At 51.6% G+C, this 24,473-nt stretch overlaps 1 protein-coding gene across 1 annotated transcript in view; it reads right to left on the reverse strand.

The window, feature by feature from the left end:
- The window catches only part of LOC140406559 (rho guanine nucleotide exchange factor 5-like), a gene marked incomplete at its 5' end in the record, with an annotated part of 71,353 nt that overhangs the window by 45,759 nt on the left and 1,121 nt on the right, over window positions 1–24,473 (reverse strand). The window contains 3 exons of the mRNA XM_072494555.1: window positions 13,662–13,791; window positions 15,654–15,806; window positions 17,910–18,070. Of these exons, the coding sequence (XP_072350656.1) occupies window positions 13,662–13,791; window positions 15,654–15,806; window positions 17,910–18,070 (444 nt within the window). The remainder of the gene's footprint in view (window positions 1–13,661; window positions 13,792–15,653; window positions 15,807–17,909; window positions 18,071–24,473) is intronic.

Genomic DNA, 24,473 nt, shown 5'->3' on the forward strand with positions numbered 1-24,473 from the left:
TGTTTAAAAACCCACGTGTCCATAATTGTAATCCCACCCCTAGGGAACAAGCCGTGTTCTAGGAAAAGCAACAAATCCATTAAAGGGAGAGGTTGGTTGAACTCCATGATACATTTTGGGGTTCTGAAAACGCTTCGCCCATAACATATGTGATTATATTTAGAACGTGAACGTTTCGGCCATCCATTGTTGCGATTATTTATCACCATTTGTAATACTTTATCCTTCTCTGTTTCTTCAACAATCAGTTTTGACTTTGCATCTGACCCTGGTAGTATTTCCATAATCATATCTACATGAACCTGCACATCCTCTCCAATGGAATTGTTATCTTGTGCTGTTGTAGCTCTGGACAATGCATCATTGCCACATCTTTACCCGGTGTATAGTTAAATTCAAAGTCATATCTCTGAAGTTTCATCATTAGACGTTGAATGCGAGATGACATCACTGAGATTCTTCTTGACTATTGCAACCAACGGTCTATGATCTGTTGCGACAACGAACGTCGGTAGACCAGATACCTAGCTATGGAATTTCTCCAAACCATTCACTTACCTTAAACTCTCTTTTTCTATTTGTGCGTAACGACATTCAGATTCTGTCATAGATCTTGAAGCATGCTACTGGTTTCCAATCACTACCATTTTCCTGTTGCAGCAATACTGCATCTAGACCATCCTTCGATGCATCTGTTGAAATCTTGGTATTATTTGTTGGATCTAGAAATGTTAATACTGGTGTGGTCTTTAGAGCTTTCTTTAGTCTTATCCATTCTTGTTCATGTTGTTCTATCCAAGCAAAGTTTTTCACTTTCAAACTTTCAAATCATCAAACCGCTGTCGACTGCCCTAGCAGCCCCGGACACACCCACCATCACAGCTTCCAAAGTCAGATCGGCCTTCCTGAAAGTGAACCCTCAGAAGGCGAGGAACCCTCAGACGGGGTCTCTAGTCATGAACTCAGATCCTGCGCAGACCAGCTGTCAGATGTGTTCACGGACATCTTCAATCTCTCCCTACTCCGTTCCAAGCCTCACCTGCTTCAAGAAGACCACCATCATACTAGTGCCAAAGAGGAACCAGGCCACGTGTCTCAATGACTACCGTCCAGTGGCCCTGACATTGATCATAATGAAGTACTTCGAGAGGTTGGTCATGAGGCACATCAACTCCATACTCCCAGAACGCCAACATCCACTGCAATTCGCGTACCGTCGCAACCAGTCCACAGCAGACACCATCTCCCTGGCCCTACACTCATCCCTGGAGAATCTCGACAACAAGGACTCCTAGATCAGACTCCTATTAATTGACTACAGCTCCGCCTTCAACACCACAATCCCAGCCAAGCTCATATCAAATCTCCAAAACCTAGGACTTGTCTCCTCACTCTGCAACTGGATCCTCGACTTCTTGACCCATAGACCACAATCTGGAAGAATAAACAACACCACCTCCTCCACAATAGTACTCAATACCGGGGCCCCGCAAGGCTGCGTGCGTAACCCCCTACTATACTCCCTGTACACACATGACTGCGTGGCAAAATTTGGCTCCAAATCCATCCACAAGTTTGTTGACGATACAACCATAGTGGGCTGGATCTCGAATAACGACGAGTCAGAATACAGGAGGGAGATAGAGAACCTAGTGGAGTGGTGCAGCGACAACAATCTCTCTCTCAATGCCAGTAAAACTAAAGAGTTGGTCATTGACATCAGAAAGCAAAGTACTGTACACACCCCTGTCAGTATCAACAGGTGGAGATGGTTGACAGCTTTAAATTCCTCGGTGTGCACATCACCAAAAATCTGTCCTGGTCCCCCCACGGCGACGCTATAACTACGAAAGCACAACAGCGCCTATACTTCCTCAGCTGCTTCTGCCAAGTGTTTTAAATGGCCACCGCTGCTGAGACCACGTTTTATTTTTGAGTGCATCACAACATCTATGGCGCCGGCATCGCTCCCAATTTTCACGCCAAAACTTTGTGCTTCAATGTGATATGTTGCACAGCTAGTTCACTCACGTGGCAAATCTTATTTGCGTCTTCTAATTGAAGCTCATTCTCCTGTAAGAGATGTTCACGCACCTTGTCATCATTTACTCCAAAGACAATTTGATCCCGAATCATTGATGATTTTAAAGTCGTGAAGTTATACGTTGTGCTTTCAATTTGAGGTCGGTGAGAAAGCTGTTAAAGGACTTGCCCATCTTCTGCATGCACGTTCTATCACTCAAATGTTTCATTATTTTTTGGCTTGCAATGCTCATTAAATTTTTTTATGACGGCATCAAAGCGTTTACTATTGTCCTCTTGTTCATATACGAAGGTGTTATAAATCTCAATCGCCTGCGGGCTTGCTACCATTAGCAACAACGTTATCTTTCGTTCATCTGGCTGCACCTGCAATCCTAGAGCTGCTACATACAGTATAAACTGTTGTTTAAATGTGCACCAATCGCCATCAAAATTGCCGGTTACTCAAAGTTGTTTTGGAGTTTTTAAACTATCCACCTTCTTCTTGCACAGGTTTTGCGTTTTCAGAGATTTCCTTTGATGTTCCACGTTTTCCTTGTAGCACTGTTTCACCAAATTTAAAGGCGGTGTCCTTCAACTCTTCATACTTCTGATCTTTTAGTTTTTGACTACTCCTGGTACCATGTTATGTTTTTGTGCAGAGACAATTACTGCATTTGTGTACTAAAGAACATCTAGTTCAAGACTAGTTAATTTTATTATAGTATAATGAACTGTGGGTAAGAAACTAATGCTATCAAACAGGAACTAATACGACTGATGGTTTCTCCTCCAAGACGCCCTCCAGGCTACAGTGTCACGTGCTATTACTTGCCTGACACCTAATGATCGGAGGCTATACATATTTACACATACACTTGCTTCTGTATGTCACTACATCCCTCTCTCTTTCTGTCCCCCTCTCTGTCCCTCTCTCTCTGTCTCTGTGCTCTCTATCTCTCTCTCTCTCTCACCGCCCTCTCTCTCTCGCTCTCTCTCTCCACCCTCCGCTCTCTCTGTCCCCATCTCTCGCTCCATCCATTCTCTCTCTGCCCTCTAGCTCACTCTCTATCCCCCTCGCACTCTGCCCCTTCTCTCTGTCCCCATCTCACTGCCTCACACTCTCTCCCCCCATTTTCTCTCTCTCTCCATCCCCTCCCTTTCCGTGCCCCCTTCTCTCTGCCCCCTCTCTCACTCCACCCTCTCTCATTTGCTCCGTCTCCTCTCTCTCTCTCCACCCTCCCTTCCATCTCTGTCTCCATCTCTCTTTCTGTGCTCCTCTCTTCCCACATTCTCTCTCACTCCGCCCTCTCTGACACTATCTGTCCCTCCTCTCTCTGCTCCCTCTCTCTCCGCCTCCCTTTCTCTGCATCCCCTATCCTCGGCTTTCTCTCTCTGTACCCCACGCTCTCTCCCTATTCTGTCTCTTTCCACCCCCTCCTTCACTCTCTGTCCCCAGTCTCTCGAACCACCCTCTCTCTCTCTGTCCCCATCTCTCTGTCGCTGTGCCCCTCTCTCTCCGCTCCCTCTCTCTCTCCATTTCCCCTTGCTCTATCCCCTGTACTCTCTTACTCTCCGCCCCTCTCTCTGTCCACTCTCTCCACTCCCCTCTCTCTCCGCCACCTCTTTCTTTCTCAGTCCCCATCTCTCTCTCTCTCCACCCCCTCTCTATCCTCCTGTTATATCCTGCCTGCTTACCATTGGCTGGGGACTAATGACAATCCCACAATCCTGTGGGAGTATGAGCTTCCCCAATGAGGGGGGCGGAGAAACCATCAGTAAACTCCATGTATAAATAAAGCTGGCCAGTTTGGAAGCAAGAGGAAGGAGTGTGCAGCAAGGGAAGTTACTGCTGCTGTTATATATATATATGTTATTGTAAATAAATGTTATTACTTTGTATCCTTAAAACTCGTGCTGGATTCTTCGTTGCCCTTACAAAACTGGCGACGAGGGTTAAAGTGAATAGCTGTCTACACTGCTGACGCCACCTCCCTGGATTTTTGTTGGATACAGGTTGGAAGTTGTTTTCTATTATACCATGCCTCTGTACGGACGTTTGGATGTGTTTGATGCTGCGCTGGAAAGCTGGAACCAGTACACACAATGGATGCGTTACTATTTCCGGGCAAACAATATCACCGAAAACGAGCGGCAGGTGGTCATATTGCTCACCGCCTGCGGACCGCATATGTTTGGGGTGATTAGGAGCCTTACGTACCCAGCTGGGCCGGACACCAAAACGTTTGATGAACTTGTGAATATAGTGGGGCAACATTTTAACCCAACCCCGTCCACGATAGTCCAGCGTTACCGGTTGAAGGCCGCTGAGAGGACCCCTGGAAAATCCCTTGCCGATTTTCTATCCAGGCTACGCAGGATTGCGGAATACTGTGACTATGGTGAGACCTTGTCAGAAATGTTACGCGACCGTTTGGTTTGCGGTATTAACAATGCGGCCACCCAGAGAAAGTTGTTAGCGGAGCCAACATTGACTTTTCAACAGGCCATTCAAATAGTATTGTCCCGAGAGAGCGCAGAGCGAGGAGTGTAGGAAATACAGGGAATGGAAGTGCATGCCTTGGGGCGCAACCCCTTCCGTACGAAAACGTCCCCCCCGCACTCCTGCGGTACCTTGGGTGAGGCAACGTCTGGACCGACGCCAGTGGCCGTCGGACATTCCTCCCCGAAGGGAGCCTTCTCCAGAACCAATGGATGAGGAGCCATGTCCGTGTCAGACTTGCAGCCACCGATCCCGTCGCGGACGCTGGTCCTGGGGGCGCCAGAGGCACCGTCGTTCCGACCGAAACTGGGACCAGCCCAGGGGTCGTACCTTCTATGTGGATGAACCTGCGGCGACTACTCCTGAGGACGTGGAGACGGAGGACGACTGCCTGCAGCTGCATTGTGTAGCAGCTCCCCGTGTGGCCCCCATTAAGGTGACAGTACGGGTCAATGGCCACCCGCTTGAGATGGAGTTGGATACTGGCGCAGCGGTCTCCGTGATCGCCCAGAGGACATTCGACCGCATCAAGCAGGGTATACAGACCCTTACATTAACCGACTCACAGGCCAGGTTGGCCACCTACACGGGGGAACCACTGGACATTGCAGGAACTACAATGACCCCTGTTGTTTATGGATGCCAGGAGGGGCGTTTCCCACTTATCGTGGTGCGCGGCCATGGGCCCAGGCTGTTGGGTCGGGACTGGTTGCGCCATTTGCGGTTGCAATGGCAGCACATCCTCCAAACAGTTTCTGAAGGGTTGACTGAGGTGCTAGGACGATACCCAGATGTATTCCAGCCTGGTTTGGGGAAAATAAAAGGGGCCGTAGCCCGTATCCAAGTCGAACCAGGAGCCACGCCGCGCTATTTCTGGGCGCGCCCGGTGCCTTACGCCTTGCTCGAGAAGGTAGAAGGGGAGCTCACTCGTTTGGAGAGTTTGGGTATTATCAGGCCCGTCCGTTTTGCTGACTGGGCAGCACCAATTGTACCTGTAATGAAGCCAGGTGCCACAGTTCGCTTGTGTGGCAACTATAAACTTACAGTGAATACGGCTTCCTGACTCGACCGATATCCAATGCCTCGCATAGAGGATCTCTACGCGAAGCTTGCAGGTGGACTCTCGTTCACAAAATTAGATCTGAGTCACGCCTACCTGCAGTTGGAGCTGGACCCTGCCTCCCGACCATATGTAACGATTAATACACACCGGGGCCTGTATGAATATACACGGTTGCCCTTTGGAGTATCCTCTGCCTGCCCAATTTTACAACGTGTTATGGAGGGCATTTTGAGAGGTTTACCACATGTGGCTGTCTACCTAGATGACGTTTTGATTACAGGGACGTCGGAGCAGGAACATTTGGAAAATCTGGAAGCTGTCCTTAGACACTTTTCGGAGGCTGGAGTCCGTTTACGTCGCACAAAGTGCGTATTTCAGGCTAAGGAAGTAGTCTACCTAGGTTATCGGGTGGATCGTGAAGGTTTGCACCCCGTCGCAGAGAAGGTGCGTGCGATTCAACAGGCCCCCGCCCCGACTGACACTTCGCATCTTCGTTCTTTTCTCGGTCTCGTAAACTATTATGGGAAGTTCCTCCCGAATCTGGCAACTACGCTGGCCCCGTTGCACCTTCTGCTCAAGAAAAATCACACCTGGGTTTGGGGTCAGCCGCAAGAAACCGCTTTCCAGCGGGTAAAGCAACAATTGTCGTCGTCTAGGTTACTAACCCACTATGATCCTGGAAAGCCTTTGCTCGTCACATGTGATGCATCCCCGTATGGTATTGGGGCCGTCCTGTCCCACAAGATGGAGAACGGGGCTGAGCGATCGATAGCTTTCGCCTCCCGCACATTGACTGCAGCGGAGAAAAAGTACGCGCAGATCGAGAAGGAGGGCCTGGCAGTGGTTTTTGCGGTGAAATGCTTCCACCAGTACGTGTATGGCCGCCATTTCACTATCGTGACTGATCATAAGCCTCTGCTGGGACTTTTCAGAGAGGATAAGCCAATACCACCCATTGCTTCCGCACGGATCCAGCGCTGGGCTTTGTTGCTTGCTGCATACGAGTATTCTCTGGAGCACAAACCAGGAACGCAGATAGCAAATGCCGACGCACTGGACCGATTGCCTTTATCGACCGGCCCCATGTCGACCCCCACGACCGGTGAGGTGGTTGCAACCCTAAATTTTATGGACACCTTGCCTGTCACGGCATCACAGATCCGTGAGTGGACCCAGACGGAGCCAATCCTGTCAAAGGTTCGGCACATAGTCCTGTATGGTGGGCAGCATAGACAGCTCCCAGGCGAGTTGCGGGCATTTTCCTCCAAGCTGTCAGAATTCAGCGTGGAAGACGGCATCCTCTTGTGGGGGACACGTGTGATTGTCCCGGAAAAAGGCCAGGAGCTGATACTAACAGACTTGCACAATGGGTATCCAGGTGTGACCAAAATGAAAATGTTGGCCCATAGTTATGTCTGGTGGCCAGGCCTCGACACCGACATTGAGAAGGTGGCCCAAAACTGTTCCATTTGCGAGGAGCATCAGAAGCTTCCGCCGGCCGCGCCCCTACATCACTGGGAATGGCCAGGGCAGCCTTGGGCACGCTTGCATGCAGATTTCGCAGGCCCTTTTCAAGGATCCATGTTCCTTCTGTTAATTGACGCCCAGTCTAAATGGCTAGAGGTGCATAAGATGCAGGGGACAACGTCCTGCGCAACAATTGAAAAGATGCGTTTATCGTTTAGTACGCATGACCTCCCCGTGGTGCTGGTCACGGGTAACGGCACTCAATTCACGAGTGAGGAGTTTGCGAGGTTCACGAAGATGAACGGCATCCACCATATCCGCACTGCCCCTTACCACCCAGCTTCAAATGGGTTGGCAGAGCGCGCAGCCTCTCTGCTGCCGTTGAGGCCTTCCATACCCGACGGGTGACCGTGGTGACAATCTGTTTGCCATCGGACCATAAGATGTAGGGGCAGAAGCAGGCCATTCGGCCCATCGAGTCTGCTCCGCTAATCAATGTGATCCTGACTGACCTGATTTGACAATCCTCAGCTCCACTTTCCCGCCTTATCCTCTAACACTCGATTCCCTCACTGATAAACGTCTGTCTATCTCAGCCTTGAACCTCTTTAACGACATAACCTCAACAGCTCTCTGCGGTAAAAAATTCCACAGACTCACTCTGAGAGAAGAAATTCCTCCTAATTTCTGTCTTGAATGGGTGACCCCTTACTCTGAGATTTTGCCCCCTGGTCCTAGATTCTCCCACAAGAAGAAACAGCCTCTCAGCATCTACCCTGTCAAGCCTCATGAGAACCCTGTATGTCTCAATAAGGTCACCTCTCATTCTGCCAATGAGTACAGGCCCAACCTACTCAACCTCTCCACATAAGAAATTCCCTCCATACCTGGGCTCTGGATATCTTTCCTTCGGTAAGGGGAGATAAACTGTTCACAGTATTCCAGGTGGGGTCGACCTCGTGCTTTGTAGTTTCAGCAAGACTTTATTATTTTGTACTCCATTTCCTTTGAAATAAAGGCAAACACTCCATTTGCCTTCCCAATGACCTGCTCAACTAGCATGCTAGAGTTTTAGAACATAAGAACTAGGAGCAGGAGTAGGCCATCTGGCCCCTCGAGTCTGCTCCGTCATTTAATGAGATCATGGCTGATCTTTTGTGGACTCAGCCCGAACACCATAACCCTTAATCCCTTTATTCTTCAAAAAACTATCTATCTTTATCTTAAAAACATTTAATGAAGGAGCCTCTACTGCTTCTCTGGGCAAGGAATTCCATAGATTCACAACCCTTTGGGTGAAGAATTTCCTCCTAAACTCAGTCCTAAATCTATTTCCCCTTATTTTGAAGCTATGCCCCCGAGTTCTGCTTTCACCCGCCAGTGGAAACAACCTGCCCGCATCTATCCTGTCTATTCCCTTCATAATCTTATATGTTTCTATAAGATCCCCCCTCACCCTTCTAAATTCCAACGAGTACAGTCCCAGTCTACTCAACCTCTCCTCGTAATCCAACCCCTTCAGCTCTGGGATTAACCTTGTGAATCTCCTCTGCACACCTTCCAGTGCCAGTACGTCCTTTCTCAAGTAAGGAGACCAAAACTGAACACAATACTCCAGGTGTGGCCTCACTAACACCTTATACTATTGCAGCAGAACCTCCCTAGTCTTAAACTCCATCCCTCTAGCAATGAAGGACAAAATTCCATTTGCCTTCTTAATCACCTGTTGCACCTGTAAACCAACTTTTTGCGACTCATGCACGAGCACACCCAGGTCTCTCTGCACAGCAGCATGTTTTAATATTTTATCATTTAAATAATAATCCCTTTTGCTGTTATTCCTACCAAAATGGATAACCTCACATTTGTCAACATTGTATTCCATCTGCCAGACCCTAGCCCATTCACTTAGCCTATCCAAATCCCTCTGCAGACTTCCAGTATCCTCTGCACTTTTTGCTTTACCACTTATCTTAGTGTCGTCTGCAAACTTGGACACATTGCCCTTGGTCCCCAACTCCAAATCATCTATGTAAATTGTGAACAGTTGTGGGCCCAACACTGATCCATGAGGGACACCACTAGCTACTGATTGCCAACCAGAGAAACACCCATTAATCCCCACTCTTTGTTTTCTATTAATTAACCAATCCTCTATCCATGCTCCTACTTTCCCCTTAATGCCATGTATCTTTATCTTATGCAGCAACCTTTTGTGTGGCACCTTGTCAAAGGCTTTCTGGAAATCCAGATATACCACATCCATTGGCTCCCCGTTATCTACCGCACTGTTAATGTCCTCAAAATATTCCACTAAATTAGTTAGGCATGACCTGCCCTTTATGAACCCATGCTGCGTCTGCCCAATGGGACAATTTCCATCCAGATGCCTCGCTATTTCTTCCTTGATGATAGATTCCAGCATCTTCCCTACTACCGAAGTTAAGCTCACTGGACTATAATTACCCGCTTTCAGCCTACCTCCTTTTTTAAACAGTGGTGTCACGTTTGCTAATTTCCAATCCGCCGGGACCACCCCAGAGTCTAGTGAATTTTCACTAGTGCATTTGCAATTTCCCTAGCCATCCCTTTTAGCACTCTGGGATGCATTCCATCAGGTCCAGGAGACTTGTCTACCTTTAGCCCCATTAGCTTGCCCATCACTACCTCCTTGGTGATAACAATCCTCTCAAGGTCCTCACCTGTCATAGCCTCATTTCCATCAGTCATATGCATGTTATTTGTGTCTTCCACTGTGAAGACCGACCCAAAAAACCTGTTCAGTTCCTCAGCCATTTCCTCATCTCCCATTATTAAATCACCTTCTCATCCTCTAAAGGACCAATATTTACCTTAGCCACTCTTTTTTGTTTTATGTATTTGTAGAAACTTTTACTATCTGTTTTTATATTCTGAGTAAGTTTACTCTCATAATCTATCTTACTCTTCTTCATAGCTTTTTTAGTAGCTTTCTGTTGCCCCCTAAAGGTTTCCCAGTCCTCTAGTCTCCCACTGATCTATGCTACTTTGTATGTTTTTTCCTTCAATTTGATACTCTCCCTTATTTCCTGAGATATCCATGGTCGATTTTCCCTCTTTCTACCGTCCTTCCTTTTTGTTGGTATAAACCTTTGCTGAGCACTGTGAAAAATCACTTGGAAGGTTCTCCACTGTTCCTCAACTGTTTCACCATAAAGTCTTTGCTCCCAGTCTACCTTAGCTAGTTCTTCTCTCATCCCATTGTAATCTCCTTTGTTTAAGCACAAAACACTAGTGCTTGATTTTACCTTCTCACCCTCCATCTGTATTTTAAATTCCACCATATTGTGATCGCTCCTTCCGAGAGGATCCCTAACTATGAGATCCTGAATCAATCCTGTCTCATTACACAGGACCAGATCTAGGACCGCTTGTTCCCTTGTAGGTTCCATTACATACTGTTCTAGGAAACTATCGCGGATACATTCTATAAACTCCTCCTCATGGCTGCCTTGACCGACCTGGTTAAACCAATCGACATGTAGATTAAAATCCCCCATGATAACTGCTGTACCATTTCTACATGCATCAGTTATTTCTTTGTTTATTGCCTGCCCCACCATAATGTTACTATTTGGTGGCCTATAGATTACTCCTATCAGTGACTTTTTCGCCTTACTATTCCTGATTTCCACCCAAATGGATTCAACCTTATCCTCCATAGCATATCCTCCCTTACTGTTGCCCGGATGTCATCCTTAAATAACAGAGCTACACCACCTCCCTTACCATCCACTCTGTCCTTCCGAAAGGTTTGATCCCTCGGATATTTAACTCCCAGTCGTGACCATCCTTTAACCATGTTTCAGTAATCGCCACTAAATCATAGTCATTCACGATGATTTGCGCCATCAACTCATTTACCTTATTCCGAATACTACGAGCATTCAGGTAAAGTACACTTATGTTGGCTTTTTTACCTCTGTTCTGAATCTTAACACCTCGATCAGTAACCTCTCCTAAGTTATATTTCCTCTTAACCTTTCTCCTAATTTTCCTTGTCGTTGAACCCATATCTTCATGTAACAACCTGACGTGTCACTGACCATTAATGTTTTCAATTCCCGTTTTATTCCTTTTTGTATTCCTGGTCCTATTCACTGAGCTCCCCTCAGTCACTGTACCTTGTACTGTCGCCCTTTTTAATTTTTGACTATGGCTTCTCTGCCTTACACTTTCCCCCTTACTGCATTTTATTTCTGTCCCTGTTTTACTACCTTCCAACTTCCTGCATCAGTTCCCATCCCCCTGCCACATTAGTTTAAACTCTCCCCAACAGCTCTAGCAAACACCCCCCCTAGGACATCGGTTCCAGTCCTGCCCAGGTGCAGACCGTCCGGTTTGTACTGGTCCCACCTCCCCCAGGACCGGTTCCAATGTCCCAGGAATTTGAATCCCTCCCTCTTGCACCATCTCTCGAGCCACGCATTCATCCTCTCTATCCTGACATTCCTACTCTGACTAGCTCGTGGCACTGGTAGCAATCCTGAGATTACTACCTTTGAGGTCCTACTTTTTAGTTTAACTCCTAGCTCCCTAAATTCAGCTTGTAGAACCTCGTCCCATTTTTTACCTATATCGTTGGTGCCTATGTGCACCACGACAGCTGGCTGTTCACCCTCCCCCTCCAGAATGTCCTGCAGCCGCTCCGAGACATCCTTGACCCTTGCACCAGGGAGGCAACATACCATCCTGGAGTCTCGATTGCGTCCGCAGAACCGCCTGTCTATTCCCCTTACAATTGAGTCCCCTATCACGATAGCCCTGCCATTCTTCTTCCTGCCCAGCTGCGCAGCAGAGCCAGCCACGGTGCCATGAACCTGGATGCTGCTGCCTTCCCCTGGTGAGCCATCTCCCTCAACAGTATCCAAAGCGGTATATCTGTTTTGCAGGGAGATGACCGCAGAGGACACCTGCACTGCCTTCCTACTCTTGCTCTGTCTTTTGGTCACCCATTTTCTATCTCCCTCAGTACCTTTCACCTGCGGTGTGACCAACTCGCTAAACGTGCTATCCACAACGTCCTCAGCATCACGGATGCTCCAAAGTGAGTCCATCCGCAGCTCCAGAGCCGTCAAGCGGTCTAACAGGAGGTGCAACTGGACACACTTCTTGCACGTGAAGGAGCCAGGGACACGAGGAGCATGACACGGGTCTGAGATCTCCTGCCATGTCTTAAACCTTCGGTTAACTTCAACAACTACAATTTCAACAAAAAAAAACAACAAAGAAAAATAAATAAATAAATATATATATGTACCAATGAAAAGAAACAGAAAAACAGAAACACTGCTTACCAGTCACTTACCAGTCACAAAAAGCACTTCCTCCCCACCCAGCTTTGAATTCCCACCTAGATTCAAATTCCCAAACTCACTCTTAGCTGTGTCTCACTCCTGGCTTTGTCTTCTCTGGCTCACTGGGAGAACTCACTGTTCACTGTTTTGTGATTTATGTACAAGGACCCCCAAATCCCTGTGCACTGCATTTTTCAACAGTCTCTCTCCATTTAGATGATGTTCAGCTCCTTTATTCTTCCTACCAAAGTGGATCACCTCACATTTTCCTACATTTTATTCCATCTGCCGGGTTTTTCCCCAGTACTCACCTAATCTGTCTGTATCCCTCTGTAGACTCTATGGGCGGGATTCTTCGGAAACCGGCGGGGCGGGCAACTCCGGCGGGAAGGAGTGGCACAAACCACTCCGGCGTCGGGCCGCCCCAAAGGTGCGGAATGCTCCACACCTTCAGGGGCTGGGCTGGCGCCGGAGTGGTTTGTGCCACGCCAGTGCGGAAGGGGCTTGGCGCCGTGCCAACGGGCGGCGAATGCCCTCCGCCAACCGGCGTGAGTTGGCACATGCGCGGGAGCGCCAGTGTGTACTGGCGTCATGCCAGAGCATGCGCAGGGGGGGGTTCATCTCCGCGCCGGCCATCGCGGACCGGTACACCAGCCGGCGTGGAGGAATAGAGTGCCCCCACGGCACAGGCCCGCCCGCGGGCCAGGCCACCATGGGGGCACCCCTCGGGGCCAGATCCCCCTGAGGACCTCGGAGGCCGCCCGCGGAGCCAGTTCCCACCGGCAAATACCTGTCGTAACATACGCCGGCGGGACAGGCCAAAAACGGGCGGACACATGGCCCATCGCGGGCCGGAGAATTGCCAGGGGGCCGCTGGCCGCCAACCGGCACGATTTCCGCCCCTGCCAAATCCCCGGCACCGGAGAATTCGGCGGAGGCGGGATTCACGCGCCGCCCCCCCCCGGCGATTCTCCGACGGGGATCGAAGAATTCCACATTTTGTTTCATCCTCACCGCTTGCCTTCCCAACTATTTTTCTATTGGCTGCAAACTTGGCAATAGTGCATTCACGTCCCGCTGACAAGTCAATAATACAGTTTACAGGCTGAGTCGCTTGAAGAGGCTGCCGAATAATTTACCGCATGATTGGTTGTTTTACTTTATCCCGGTACTCCAAAAGAAGCACCTGCCAGATACGGGAAAAGCTTGATCCCAGCCAGCTATGAGATGTAGCGAAACGAGACGCCCTCGCCACCCAAGATGGACGTACCTGTACCAGGAGTTTGAGCCGTGTAATCCGTTGAAATGGCAAAATCAGGAAGGATTTCAGAGAAAGTCTTTGACAAAGAGGGTCACTCTCCAGCTCCTCCACCACCTCCCGAAACTGGGGATTATCCCGTCTGCCACAAGAGAGGGAAAATTATCTCAAACACCACATAACCTGAAGGAGCATTACTCGGTATCTAATTCCGTACTGTCCTTGTCCTGGGAGTGTTTGATGGGGACAGTGTAGAGGGAGCTTTACTCTGTATCTAACCCCGTGCTGTACCTGTCCTGGGAGTGTTTGATGGGGACAGTGTAGAGGGAGCTTTACTCTGTATCTAACCCCGTGCTGTACCTGTCCTGGGAGTGTTTGATGGGGACAGTGTGGAGGGAGCTTTACTCTGTATCTAACCCCGTGCTGTACCTGTCCTGGGAGTGTTTGATGGGGACAGTGTAGAGGGAGCTTTACTCTGTATCTAACCCCGTGCTGTACCTGTCCTGGGAGTGTTTGATGGGGACAGTGTGGAGGGAGCTTTACTCTGTATCTAACCCCGTGCTATACCTGTCCTGGGAGTGTTTGATGGGGACAGTGTAGAGGGAGCTTTACTCTGTGTCTAACCCTGTGCTGTACCTGTCCTGGGAGTGTTTGATGGGGACAGTGTAGAGGGAGCTTTACTCTGTATCTAATCCCGTGCTATACCTGTCCTGGGAGTGTTTGATGGGGACAGTGTAGAGGGAGCTTTACTCTGTGTCTAACCCTGTGCTGTACCTGTCCTGGGAGTGTTTGATGGGGACAGTGTGGAGGGAGCTTTACTCTGTATCTAACCCCGTGCTATACCTGTCCTGGGAGTGTTTGATGGGGACAGTGTAGAGGGAGCTTTACTCTGTATCTAACCCCGTCCTGTACCTGTCCTGGGAGTGTTTGATGGGGACAGTGTGGAGGGAGCTTTACTCTGTATCTAACCCCGTCCTGTACCTGTCCTGGGAGTGTTTGATGGGGACAGTGTAGAGGGAGCTTTACACTGTATCTAACCCTGTCCTGTACCTGTCCTGGGAGTGTTTGGTGGGGACAGTGTAGAGGGAGCTTTACTCTGTGTCTAACCCCGTGCTGTACCTGTCCTGGGAGTGTTTGATGGGGACAGTGTAGAGGGAGCTTTACTCTGTGTCTAACCCTGTGCTGTACCTGTCCTGGGAGTGTTTGATGGGGACAGTGTGGAGGGAGCTTTACTCTGTATCTAACCCCGTCCTGTACCTGTCCTGGGAGTGTTTGATGGGGACAGTGTGGAGGGAGCTTTACTCTGTATCTAACCCCGTCCTGTACCTGTCCTGGGAGTGTTTGATGGGGACAGTGTAGAGGGAGCTTTACACTGTATCTAACCCCGTCCTGTACCTGTCCTGGGAGTGTTTGCTGGGGACAGTGTAGAGGGAGCTTTACTCTGTATCTAACCCCGTGCTGTACCTGTCCTGGAAGTGTTTGCTGGGGACAGTGTAGAGGGAGCTTTACTCTGTATCTAACCCCCTGCTGTACCTGTCCTGGGAGTGTTTGATGGGGACAATGTAGAGGGAGCTTTACTCTGTATCTAACACCGTGCTGTACCTGTCCTGCGAGTGTTTGATGGGGACAGTGTAGAGGGAGCTTTACTCTGCATCTAACCCCGTGCTGTACCTGTCCTGGGAGTGTTTGATGGGGACAGTGTAGAGGGAGCTTTACTCTGTATCTAACCCCGTGCTGTACATGTCCTGGGAGTGTTTGATGGGGACAGTGTAGAGGGAGCTTTACTCTGTATCTAACCCCGTGCTGTATCTGTCCTGGGAGTGTTTGATGGGGACAGTGTAGAGGGAGCTTTACTCTGTGTCTAACCCTGTGCTGTACCTGTCCTGGGAGTGTTTGATGGGGACAGTGTAGAGGGAGCTTTACTCTGTATCTAACCCCGTGCTGTATCTGTCCTGGGAGTGTTTTATGGGGGCAGTGTAGTGCGCGATTTCTCTGTATTCTTACATTAGCCGTTTAAAAGTCTTCTCTTGATATGATTGGTTGGTTACATATGGAATGTAAACTGCTCTGAAGTCTGGGAGATGGGACAGTAAGATCCCACAAACATCAAACTCCATGATATCCTGTTCCAGGTCCTCCTCGAGTTCTGCAAGGAATCTGAATGGTAAAGGAGCAACAGAATTAGTGCAGAAATAGACCGGGAAGGGAAGGCAGGGATGATTCAGCAAATGCTGGACTCCATATCGATCTGACTGTGAATACAGTGATGCATGTTGGTGCACTGCCCTTCACAGACTCTCCAACACAAATTCAATGAGGAATCTGTGAAGGAGGCCTTGGCTTGATCCAGGAGACTCGTGTTATGGAGTTTCTTACAGAGAGACGGAGTGGAGGTTTTCGAGGCAGGATGGGGAGTAGGGGCTGGGGGAGATTTACAGAGATAGGGAGGGGTGTAGGGGTTGGGGGAGGTTACAGAGATAGGGAGGGGTGTAGGGGCTGGGGGAGGTTACAGAGATAGGAAGGGGTGTAGGGGCTGGGGGAGGTTACAGAGATAGGGAGGGGTGTAGGGTGTGCGGGAGGTTACAGAGATAGGGAGGGGTGTAGGGGCTGGAGGAGGTTACAGAGATAGGGAGGGGTGTAGGGGCTGGGGGAGGTTCCAGAGATAGGAAGGGGTGTAGGGGCTGGGGGAGGTTACAGAGATAGGGAGGGGTGTAGGGGCTGGAGGAGGTTACAGAGATAGGGAGGGGTGTAGGGGCTGGAGGAAGTCACAGAGATAGGGAGGGGTGTAGGGGGCTGGAGGAGGTTACAGAGATAGGGAGGGGTGTAGGGGCTGGAGGAGGTTACAGAGATAGGGAGGGGTGTAGGGGCTGGAGGAAGTCACAGAGATAGGGAGGGGTGTAGGGGCTGGGGGAGGTTACAGAGATAGGGAGGGGTGTAGGGGCTGGGGGAGGTTACAGAGATAGGGAGGGGTGTAGGGGTTGGGGGAGGTTACAGAGATAGGGATGGGTGTCGGGACTGGAGGAAGTTACTGAGATAGGGAGGGTTCTAGGGTCTGGGGGAGGTTCCAGAGATAGGGAGGGGTGTAGGGGCTGGGGGAGGTTACAGAGATCGGGAGGTGTGTAGGGGCTGGAGGAGGTTACAGAGATAGGGAGGGGTGTAGGGGCTGGAGGAAGTCACAGAGATAGGGAGGGGTGTAGGGGCTGGAGCAGGTTACAGAAATCGGGAGGGGTGTAGGGGCCGGAGCAGGTTACAGAGATCGGGAGGGGAGTAGGGGCTGGAGCAGGTTACAGAGATAGGGAGAGTTGTAGGGGCTATAGGAGGTTACAGAGATAGGGAGGCGTGTAGGTGCTGGAGGAGGTTACAGAGATAGGGAGGGGTGTAGGGGCTGGAGGAGGTTACAGAGATAGGGAGGCGTGTAGGGGCTGGAGCAGGTTACAGAGATAGGGAGAGTTGTAGGGGCTGTAGGAGGTTACAGAGATAGAGAGAGTTGTAGGGGCTGACGGCGGTTACTGAGGTAGGGAGGGTTGTAGGGACTGCAGGAGATGACAGAGATAGGGTGGGATTTCTGGGCATGAGCACGTTAAAGAGATAGGGTGGGTTGTAGGAGCTGAAGGTGGTTACAGAAAGAGGGCTGAATGGACCTCCTCCTGTTCCTGTGTAACAGGCTCGAGAGGGGCTGAATGGGCCTCCTCCAGTTCCTGTGTAACAGATTCGAGAGGGGCTGAATGGGCCTCCTCCTGTTCCTGTGTAACAGGCTCGAGAGGGGCTGAATGGGCCTCCTCCAGTTCCTGTGTAACAGATTCGAGAGGGGCTGAATGGGCCTCCTCCTGTTCCTGTGTAACAGGCTCGAGAGGGGCTGAATGGGCCTCCTCCAGTTCCTGTGTAACAGATTCGAGAGGGGCTGAATGGGCCTCCTCCTGTTCCTGTGTAACAGACTCGAGAGGGGCTGAATGGGCCCTCTCCTGTTCCTGTCTAACAAGTTCGAGAGGGGCTGAATGGGCTCCTCCTGTTCCTGTGTCACAGGCTCGAGAGGGGCTGAATGGGCCTCCTCCAGTTCCTGTGTAACAGGCTCGAGAGGGGCTGAATGGGCTCCTCCTGTTCCTGTGTCACAGGCTCGAGAGGGGCTGAATGGGCCTCCTCCAGTTCCTGTGTAACAGGCTCGAGAGGGGCTGAATGGGCCTCCTCCTGTTCCTGTGTAACAGGCTCAATAGTGATCCTCGCTCCCCCTCTTTCGCTTTCGAACTCCGGCTTCCAACGTACCTGCGACTGACATCGCGAACACCGGCCAGCTTGGAGAAGAGCCACTGCCTCTCCTGCCCACTCAGCAATGCCTGCAGCTTGGAGGAAAGCTGGAAGTGTTCAACTGCAATGTCCAGGCTCCGGAGACATGATGCTTCAGATGTAATCAACTCAAACTTAGCCTGAAGTGGGAGAGAGGGGGAGAAAGGGAGAGGCGGAGAGGAAGGACGCAAGAGAGAGAGGGATGGTGACAGAGAGAGGGAGGGAGAGTAGGAGGGAGACAGAGAGTGGCAGGGAGACAGAGAGTGGGAGAGAAACAGAGAGTGGGATGGAGAGAGAGAGTGGGATGGAGACAGAGAGTGGGATGGAGAGAGAGAGTGGGCGGGAGACAGAGAGTGGGATGGAGAGAGAGTGTGGGAGGGAGAGAGAGAGTGGGATGGAGAGAGAGTGTGGGAGGGAGAGAGAGTGGGCGGGAGACAGAGAGTGGGATGGAGAGAGAGTGTGGGAGGGAGAGAGAGAGTGGGATGGAGACAGAGAGTGGGGGGAAGACAGAGAGTGGGATGGAGAGAGAGAGTGGGATGGAGAGGGAGTGTGGGAGGGAGGGAGAGAGAGGGAGGGAGACAGAGAGTGGGAGGGAGAGAGAGAGTGGGAGGGAGAGAGAGAGTGGGCGGGAGAGAGAGAGTGGGAGGGAGACAGAGAGTGGGATGGAGAGAGTGAGTGGGATGAAGAGAGAGAGTGGGATAGAGAGAGAGAGTGGGATGGAGAGAGAGTGTGGGTTGGGGAGAGAGAGTGGGAGGGAGAGAGAGAGTGGGAGGGAGACAGAGTGGGATGGAGAGAAAGTGGGATGGAGAGAGAGAGTGGGATGGAGAGAGTGGGATGAAGAGAGAGAGTGGGATGAAGAGAGAGTGGGAGGGAGAGAGAGAGTGGGAGGGAGACAGAGTGGGATGGAGAGAAATTGGGATGGAGAGAGAGAGTGGGATGGAGAGAGAGTGGGATGAAGAGAGAGAGTGGGATGGAGAGAGAGAGTGGGATGGAGAGAGAGATTTGGATGAAGTGAGAGAGTGGGATGGAGAGAGAGAGTGGGATGGAGAAGAGAGTGGGTTGGGGAGAAAGAGTGGGAGGGGGAGAGAGAGTGGGATGGAGAGAGAGTGGGATGAAGAGAGAGAGTGGGATGGAGAGAGAGTGTGGGAGGGGAGAGAGAGTGGGCGGGAGACAGAGAGTGAGATGGAGAGAGAGAGTGGGATGGAGAGAGAGAGTGGGATGGAGAGAGTGGGATGAAGAGAGAGAGTGGGGTGGAGAGAGAGTGTGGGTTGGGGAGAGAGAGTGGGAGGGAGAGAGAGAGAGTGGGAGGGAGACAGAGTGGGATGGAGAGAAAGTGGGATGGAGAGAGAGTGGGATGGAGAGAGAGTGTGGGAGGGAGAGAGAATGGGATGGAGAGAGAGATTTGGATGAAGTGAGAGAGTGGGATGGAGAGAGAGAGTGGGATGGAGAGAGAGAGTGGGTTGGGGAGAGAGAGTGGGAGGGAGAGAGAGAGAGAGTGGGATGGAGAAAGAGTGTGGGAGGGGGAGAGAGAGTGGGCGGGAGACAGAGTGGGATGAAGAGAGAGAGTGGGAGGAAGACAGGGAGTGGGATGGAGAGAGAGAGTGGGTTGGGGAGAGAGAGTGGGAGGGAGAGAGAGAGTGGGAGGGAGAGAGAGAGTGGGATGGAGAAAGAGTGTGGGAGGGGGAGAAAGAGTGGGCGGGAGACAGAGAGTGGGATGAAGAGAGAGAGTGGGATGAAGAGAGAGTGTGGGAGGGAGAGAGAGAGTGGGCGGGAGACAGATAGTGGGAGGGAGAGAGAGAGAGGGAGGAAGACAGAGAGTGGGATGGAGAGAGAGAGTGTGGGAGGAAGACAGAGAGTGGGATGAAGAGAGAGTGTGGGAGGGAGAGAGAGAGTGGGCGGGAGACAGAGAGTGGGATGAAGAGAGAGAGTGGGAGGAAGACAGAGAGTGGGATGGAGAGAGAGTGTGGGATGGAGAGAGAGAGTGGGATGGAGAGAGAGTGTGGGATGGACAGAGAGAGTGGGATAGAGAGAGAGAGTCGGATGGAGAGAGAGAGTGGGATGAAGAGAGAGAGTGGGAGGGGGAGAGGGAGTGGGATGGAGAGAGAGAGTGGGATGGAGAGAGAGAGTGGGATGGAGAGATAGTGGGATGAAGAGAGAAGGTGGGATGGAGAGAGAGTGTGGGAGGGGGAGAGAGAGTGGGATGGAGAGAGGGAGTGGGATGGAGAGAGAGAGTGGGATGGAGAGATAGTGGGATGAAGAGAGAAGGTGGGATGGAGAGAGAGTGTGGGAGGGGTTGAGAGAGTGGGCAGGAGACAGAGAGTGGGATGGAGAGATAGTGGGAGGGAGAGAGAGAGTGGGATGGAGAGAGGGAGTGGGATGGAGAGAGAGAGTGGGAGGGAGAGAGGGAGTGGGATGGAGAGAGAGAGTGGGATGGAGAGAGAGAGTGGGATGGAGAGATAGTGGGATGAAGAGAGAAGGTGGGATGGAGAGAGAGTGTGGGAGGGGTTGAGAGAGTGGGCAGGAGACAGAGAGTGGGATGGAGAGATAGTGGGAGGGAGAGAGAGAGTGGGATGGAGAGAGGGAGTGGGATGGAGAGAGAGAGTGGGAGGGAGAGAGGGAGTGGGATGGAGAGATAGTGGGATGAAGAGAGAAGGTGGGATGGAGAGAGAGTGTGGGAGGGGGAGAGAGAATGGGCAGGAGACAGAGAGTGGGATGGAGAGAGAGAGTGGGAGGAAGACAGAGAGTGGGATGGAGAGATAGAGTGTGGGAGAAAGACAGAGAGTGGGATGAAGAGAGAGAGTGGGAGGAAGACAGAGTGGGATGGAGAGAGAGAGTGTGGGATGAAGAGAGAGTGTGGGAGGGAGAGAGAGAGTGGGATGAAGAGAGAGAGTGGGAGGAAGACAGAGAGTGGGATGGAGAGAGAGTGTGGGATGGACAGAGAGTGGGATGGAGAGAGAGAGTGGGATGGAGAGAGAGAGTGGGATGGAGAGAGAGAGTGGGAGGGAGAGAGAGAGTGTGATGGAGAGAGAGAGTGGGATGGAGAGAGAGTGTGGGAGGGAGAGAGAGTGTGGGATGGAGAGAGAGTGTGGGATGGAGAGAGAGAGTGGGATGGAGAGAGAGAGTGGGATGGAGAGAGAGAGTGTGGGAGGGAGAGAGTGGGAGGGAGAGAGAGTGGGATGGAGAGAGAGTGTGGGATGGAGAGAGAGAGTGGGATGGAGAGAGAGAGTGGGAGGGAGAGAGAGAGTGGGATGGAGAGAGAGTGTGGGATGGAGAGAGAGAGTGGGAGGGAGAGAGAGAGTGGGATGGAGAGAGAGAGTGGGATGGAGAGAGAGAGTCGGATGGAGAGAGAGAGTGGGATGGAGAGAGAGAGTGGGAGGGAGAGAGGGAGTGGGATGGAGAGAGAGAGTGGGATGGAGAGAGAGAGTGGGATGGAGAGATAGTGGGATGAAGAGAGAAGGTGGGATGGAGAGAGAGTGTGGGAGGGGGAGAGAGAGTCGGCAGGAGACAGAGAGTGGGATGGAGAGATAGTGGGAGGGAGAGAGAGAGTGGGATGGAGAGAGGGAGTGGGATGGAGAGAGACAGTGGGAGGGAGAGAGGGAGTGGGATGGAGAGAGAGAGTGGGATGGAGAGACAGAGTGGGATGGAGAGATAGTGGGATGAAGAGAGAAGGTGGGATGGAGAGAGAGTGTGGGAGGGGGAGAGAGAGTGGGCAGGTGACAGAGAGTGGGATGGAGAGAGAGAGTGGGAGGAAGACAGAGAGTGGGATGGAGAGATAGAGTGTGGGAGAAAGACAGAGAGTGGGATGAAGAGAGAGTGGGATGGAGAGAGAGAGTGTGGGATGAAGAGAGAGTGTGGGAGGGAGAGAGAGAGTGGGATGAAGAGAGAGAGTGGGAGGAAGACAGAGAGTGGGATGGAGAGAGAGAGTGGGATGGAGAGAGAGAGAGTGGGTTGGAGAGAGAGAGTGGGATGGAGAGAGAGAGTGGGTTGGAGAGAGAGAGTGGGAGGGAGAGAGAGAGTGGGATGGAGAGAGAGAGTGGGATGGAGAGAGAGAGTGGGTTGGAGAGAGAGAGTGGGAGGGAGAGAGAGAGTGTGATGGAGAGAGAGAGTGGGATGGAGAGAGAGTGTTGGAGGGAGAGAGAGTGTGGGATGGAGAGAGAGAGTGTGGGATGGAGAGAGAGAGTGGGATGGAGAGAGAGAGTTGGATGGAGAGAGAGTGTGGGAGGGAGAGAGTGGGAGGGAGAGAGAGTGGGATGGAGAGAGAGTGGGATGGAGAGAGAGAGTGGGATGGAGAGAGAGAGTGGGAGGGAGAGAGAGAGTGGGATGGAGAGAGAGAGTGGGATGGAGAGAGAGAGTGGGAGGGAGAGAGAGAGTGGGATGGAGAGAGAGAGTGGGATGGAGAGAGAGTGTGGGAGGGAGAGAGAGAGTGGGATGGAGAGAGAGTGGGATGGAGAGAGAGTGGGAGGGAGAGAGAGAGTGTGATGGAGAGAGAGTGGGATGGAGAGAGAGAGTGGGATGGAGAGATAGAGTGGGATGGAGAGAGAGTGTGGGAGGGAGAGAGAGAGTGGGATGGAGAGAGAGAGTGGGATGGAGAGAGAGAGTGGGATGAAGAGAGAGTGTGGGAGGGAGAGAGATGGTGGAATGGAGAGAGATTGTGGGAGGGAGAGAGTGTGGGCGGGAGACAGAGAGTGGGATGGAGAGAGAGAGTGGGAGGGAGGCAGAGAATGGGATGGAGTGAGGGATTTGGATGGAATGAGAGAGTGGAATGGAGAGAATGTGGGATGGAGAGAGAGAGTGGGATGGAGAGAAAGTGTGGGGGGGGGAGATAGTGTGGGAGGGAGAGAGAGAGTGGGATAGAGAGAGAGATTTGGATGGAGATAGAGAGTGAAATGGAGAGAGTGTGATTGAGAGAGTGTGGGAGGGAGAGATAGAGTGGGATGGAGAGAGAGAGTGGGAGGGAGAGAGAGAGTGGGATGGAGAGAGAGAGTGGGATGGAGAGAGAGTGGGATGGAGAGAGAGTGTGGGAGGGAGAGAGAGTGGGATGGAGAGAGAGTGGGATGGAGAGAGAGTGGGATGGAGAGAGATAGTGGGATGGAGAGAGAGTGGGATGGAGAGAGAGAGTGGGATGGAGAGAGAGAGTGGGAGGGAGAGAGAGAGTGGGATGGAGAGAGAGAGTGGGATGGAGAGAGAGTGGGATGGAGAGAGAGTGTGGGAGGGAGAGAGAGTGGGATGGAGAGAGAGTGGGATGGAGAGAGAGTGGGATGGAGAGAGATAGTGGGATGGAGAGAGAGTGGGAGGGAGAGAGAGAGTGGGATGGAGAGAGAGAGTGGGAGGGAGAGAGAGAGTGGGAGGGAGAGAGAGAGTGGGATGGAGAGAGAGAGTGGGATGGAGAGAGAGTGTGGGAGGGAGAGAGAGAGAGTGGGATGGAGAGAGAGTGGGATGGAGAGAGAGTGGGAGGGAGAGAGAGAGTGTGATGGAGAGAGAGTGGGATGGAGAGAGAGAGTGGGATGGAGAGAGAGAGTGGGATGGAGATAGAGTGTGGGAGGGAGAGAGAGAGTGGGATGGAGAGAGAGAGTGGGATGGAGAGAAAGAGTGGGATGGAGAGAGAGAGTGTGGGAGGAAGACAGAGAGTGAGATGAAGAGAGAGAGTGTGGGATGAAGAGAGAGTGTGGGAGGGAGAGAGATGGTGGAATGGAGAGAGATTGTGGGAGGGAGAGAGTGTGGGCGGGAGACAGAGAGTGGGATGGAGAGAGAGAGTGGGAGGGAGGCAGAGAATGGGATGGAGTGAGGGATTTGGATGGAATGAGAGAGTGGAATGGAGAGAATGTGGGATGGAGAGAGAGAGTGGGATGGAGAGAAAGTGTGGGGGGGGGGAGATAGTGTGGGAGGGAGAGAGAGAGTGGGATAGAGAGAGAGATTTGGATGGAGAGAGAGAGTGAAATGGAGAGAGTGTGGGAAGGAGAGAGAGCGTGGGATGGAGCAAGAGAGTTGGGGGGAGACAGAGAGTGGGAGGGAGGCAGAGAGTGTGATTGAGAGAGAGTGGGAGGGAGAGATAGAGTGGGATGGAGAGAGAGAGTGGGAGGGAGAGAGGGAGTGGGATGGAGAGAGAGAGTGGGATGGAGAGAGAGTGGGATGGAGAGAGAGTGTGGGATGGAGAGAGAGTGGGATGGAGAGAGAGTGGGATGGAGAGAGAGTGGGATGGAGAGAGATAGTGGGATGGAGAGAGAGTGGGATGGAGAGAGAGAGTGGGATGGAGAGAGAGAGTGGGAGGGAGAGAGAGAGTGGGATGGAGAGAGAGAGTGGGATGGAGAGAGAGTGGGATGGAGAGAGAGTGTGGGAGGGAGAGAGAGTGGGATGGAGAGAGAGTGGGATGGAGAGAGAGTGGGATGGAGAGAGAGTGGGATGGAGAGAGAGAGTGGGATGGAGAGAGAGAGTGGGAGGGAGAGAGAGAGTGGGATGGAGAGAGAGAGTGGGATGGAGAGAGAGTGGGATGGAGAGAGAGTAGGATGGAGAGAGAGTGGGATGGAGAGAGAGTGTGGGAGGGAG

Source organism: Scyliorhinus torazame, unplaced genomic scaffold, assembly GCF_047496885.1.
Source record: "Scyliorhinus torazame isolate Kashiwa2021f unplaced genomic scaffold, sScyTor2.1 scaffold_615, whole genome shotgun sequence".
Classification (NCBI taxonomy): domain Eukaryota; kingdom Metazoa; phylum Chordata; class Chondrichthyes; order Carcharhiniformes; family Scyliorhinidae; genus Scyliorhinus; species Scyliorhinus torazame.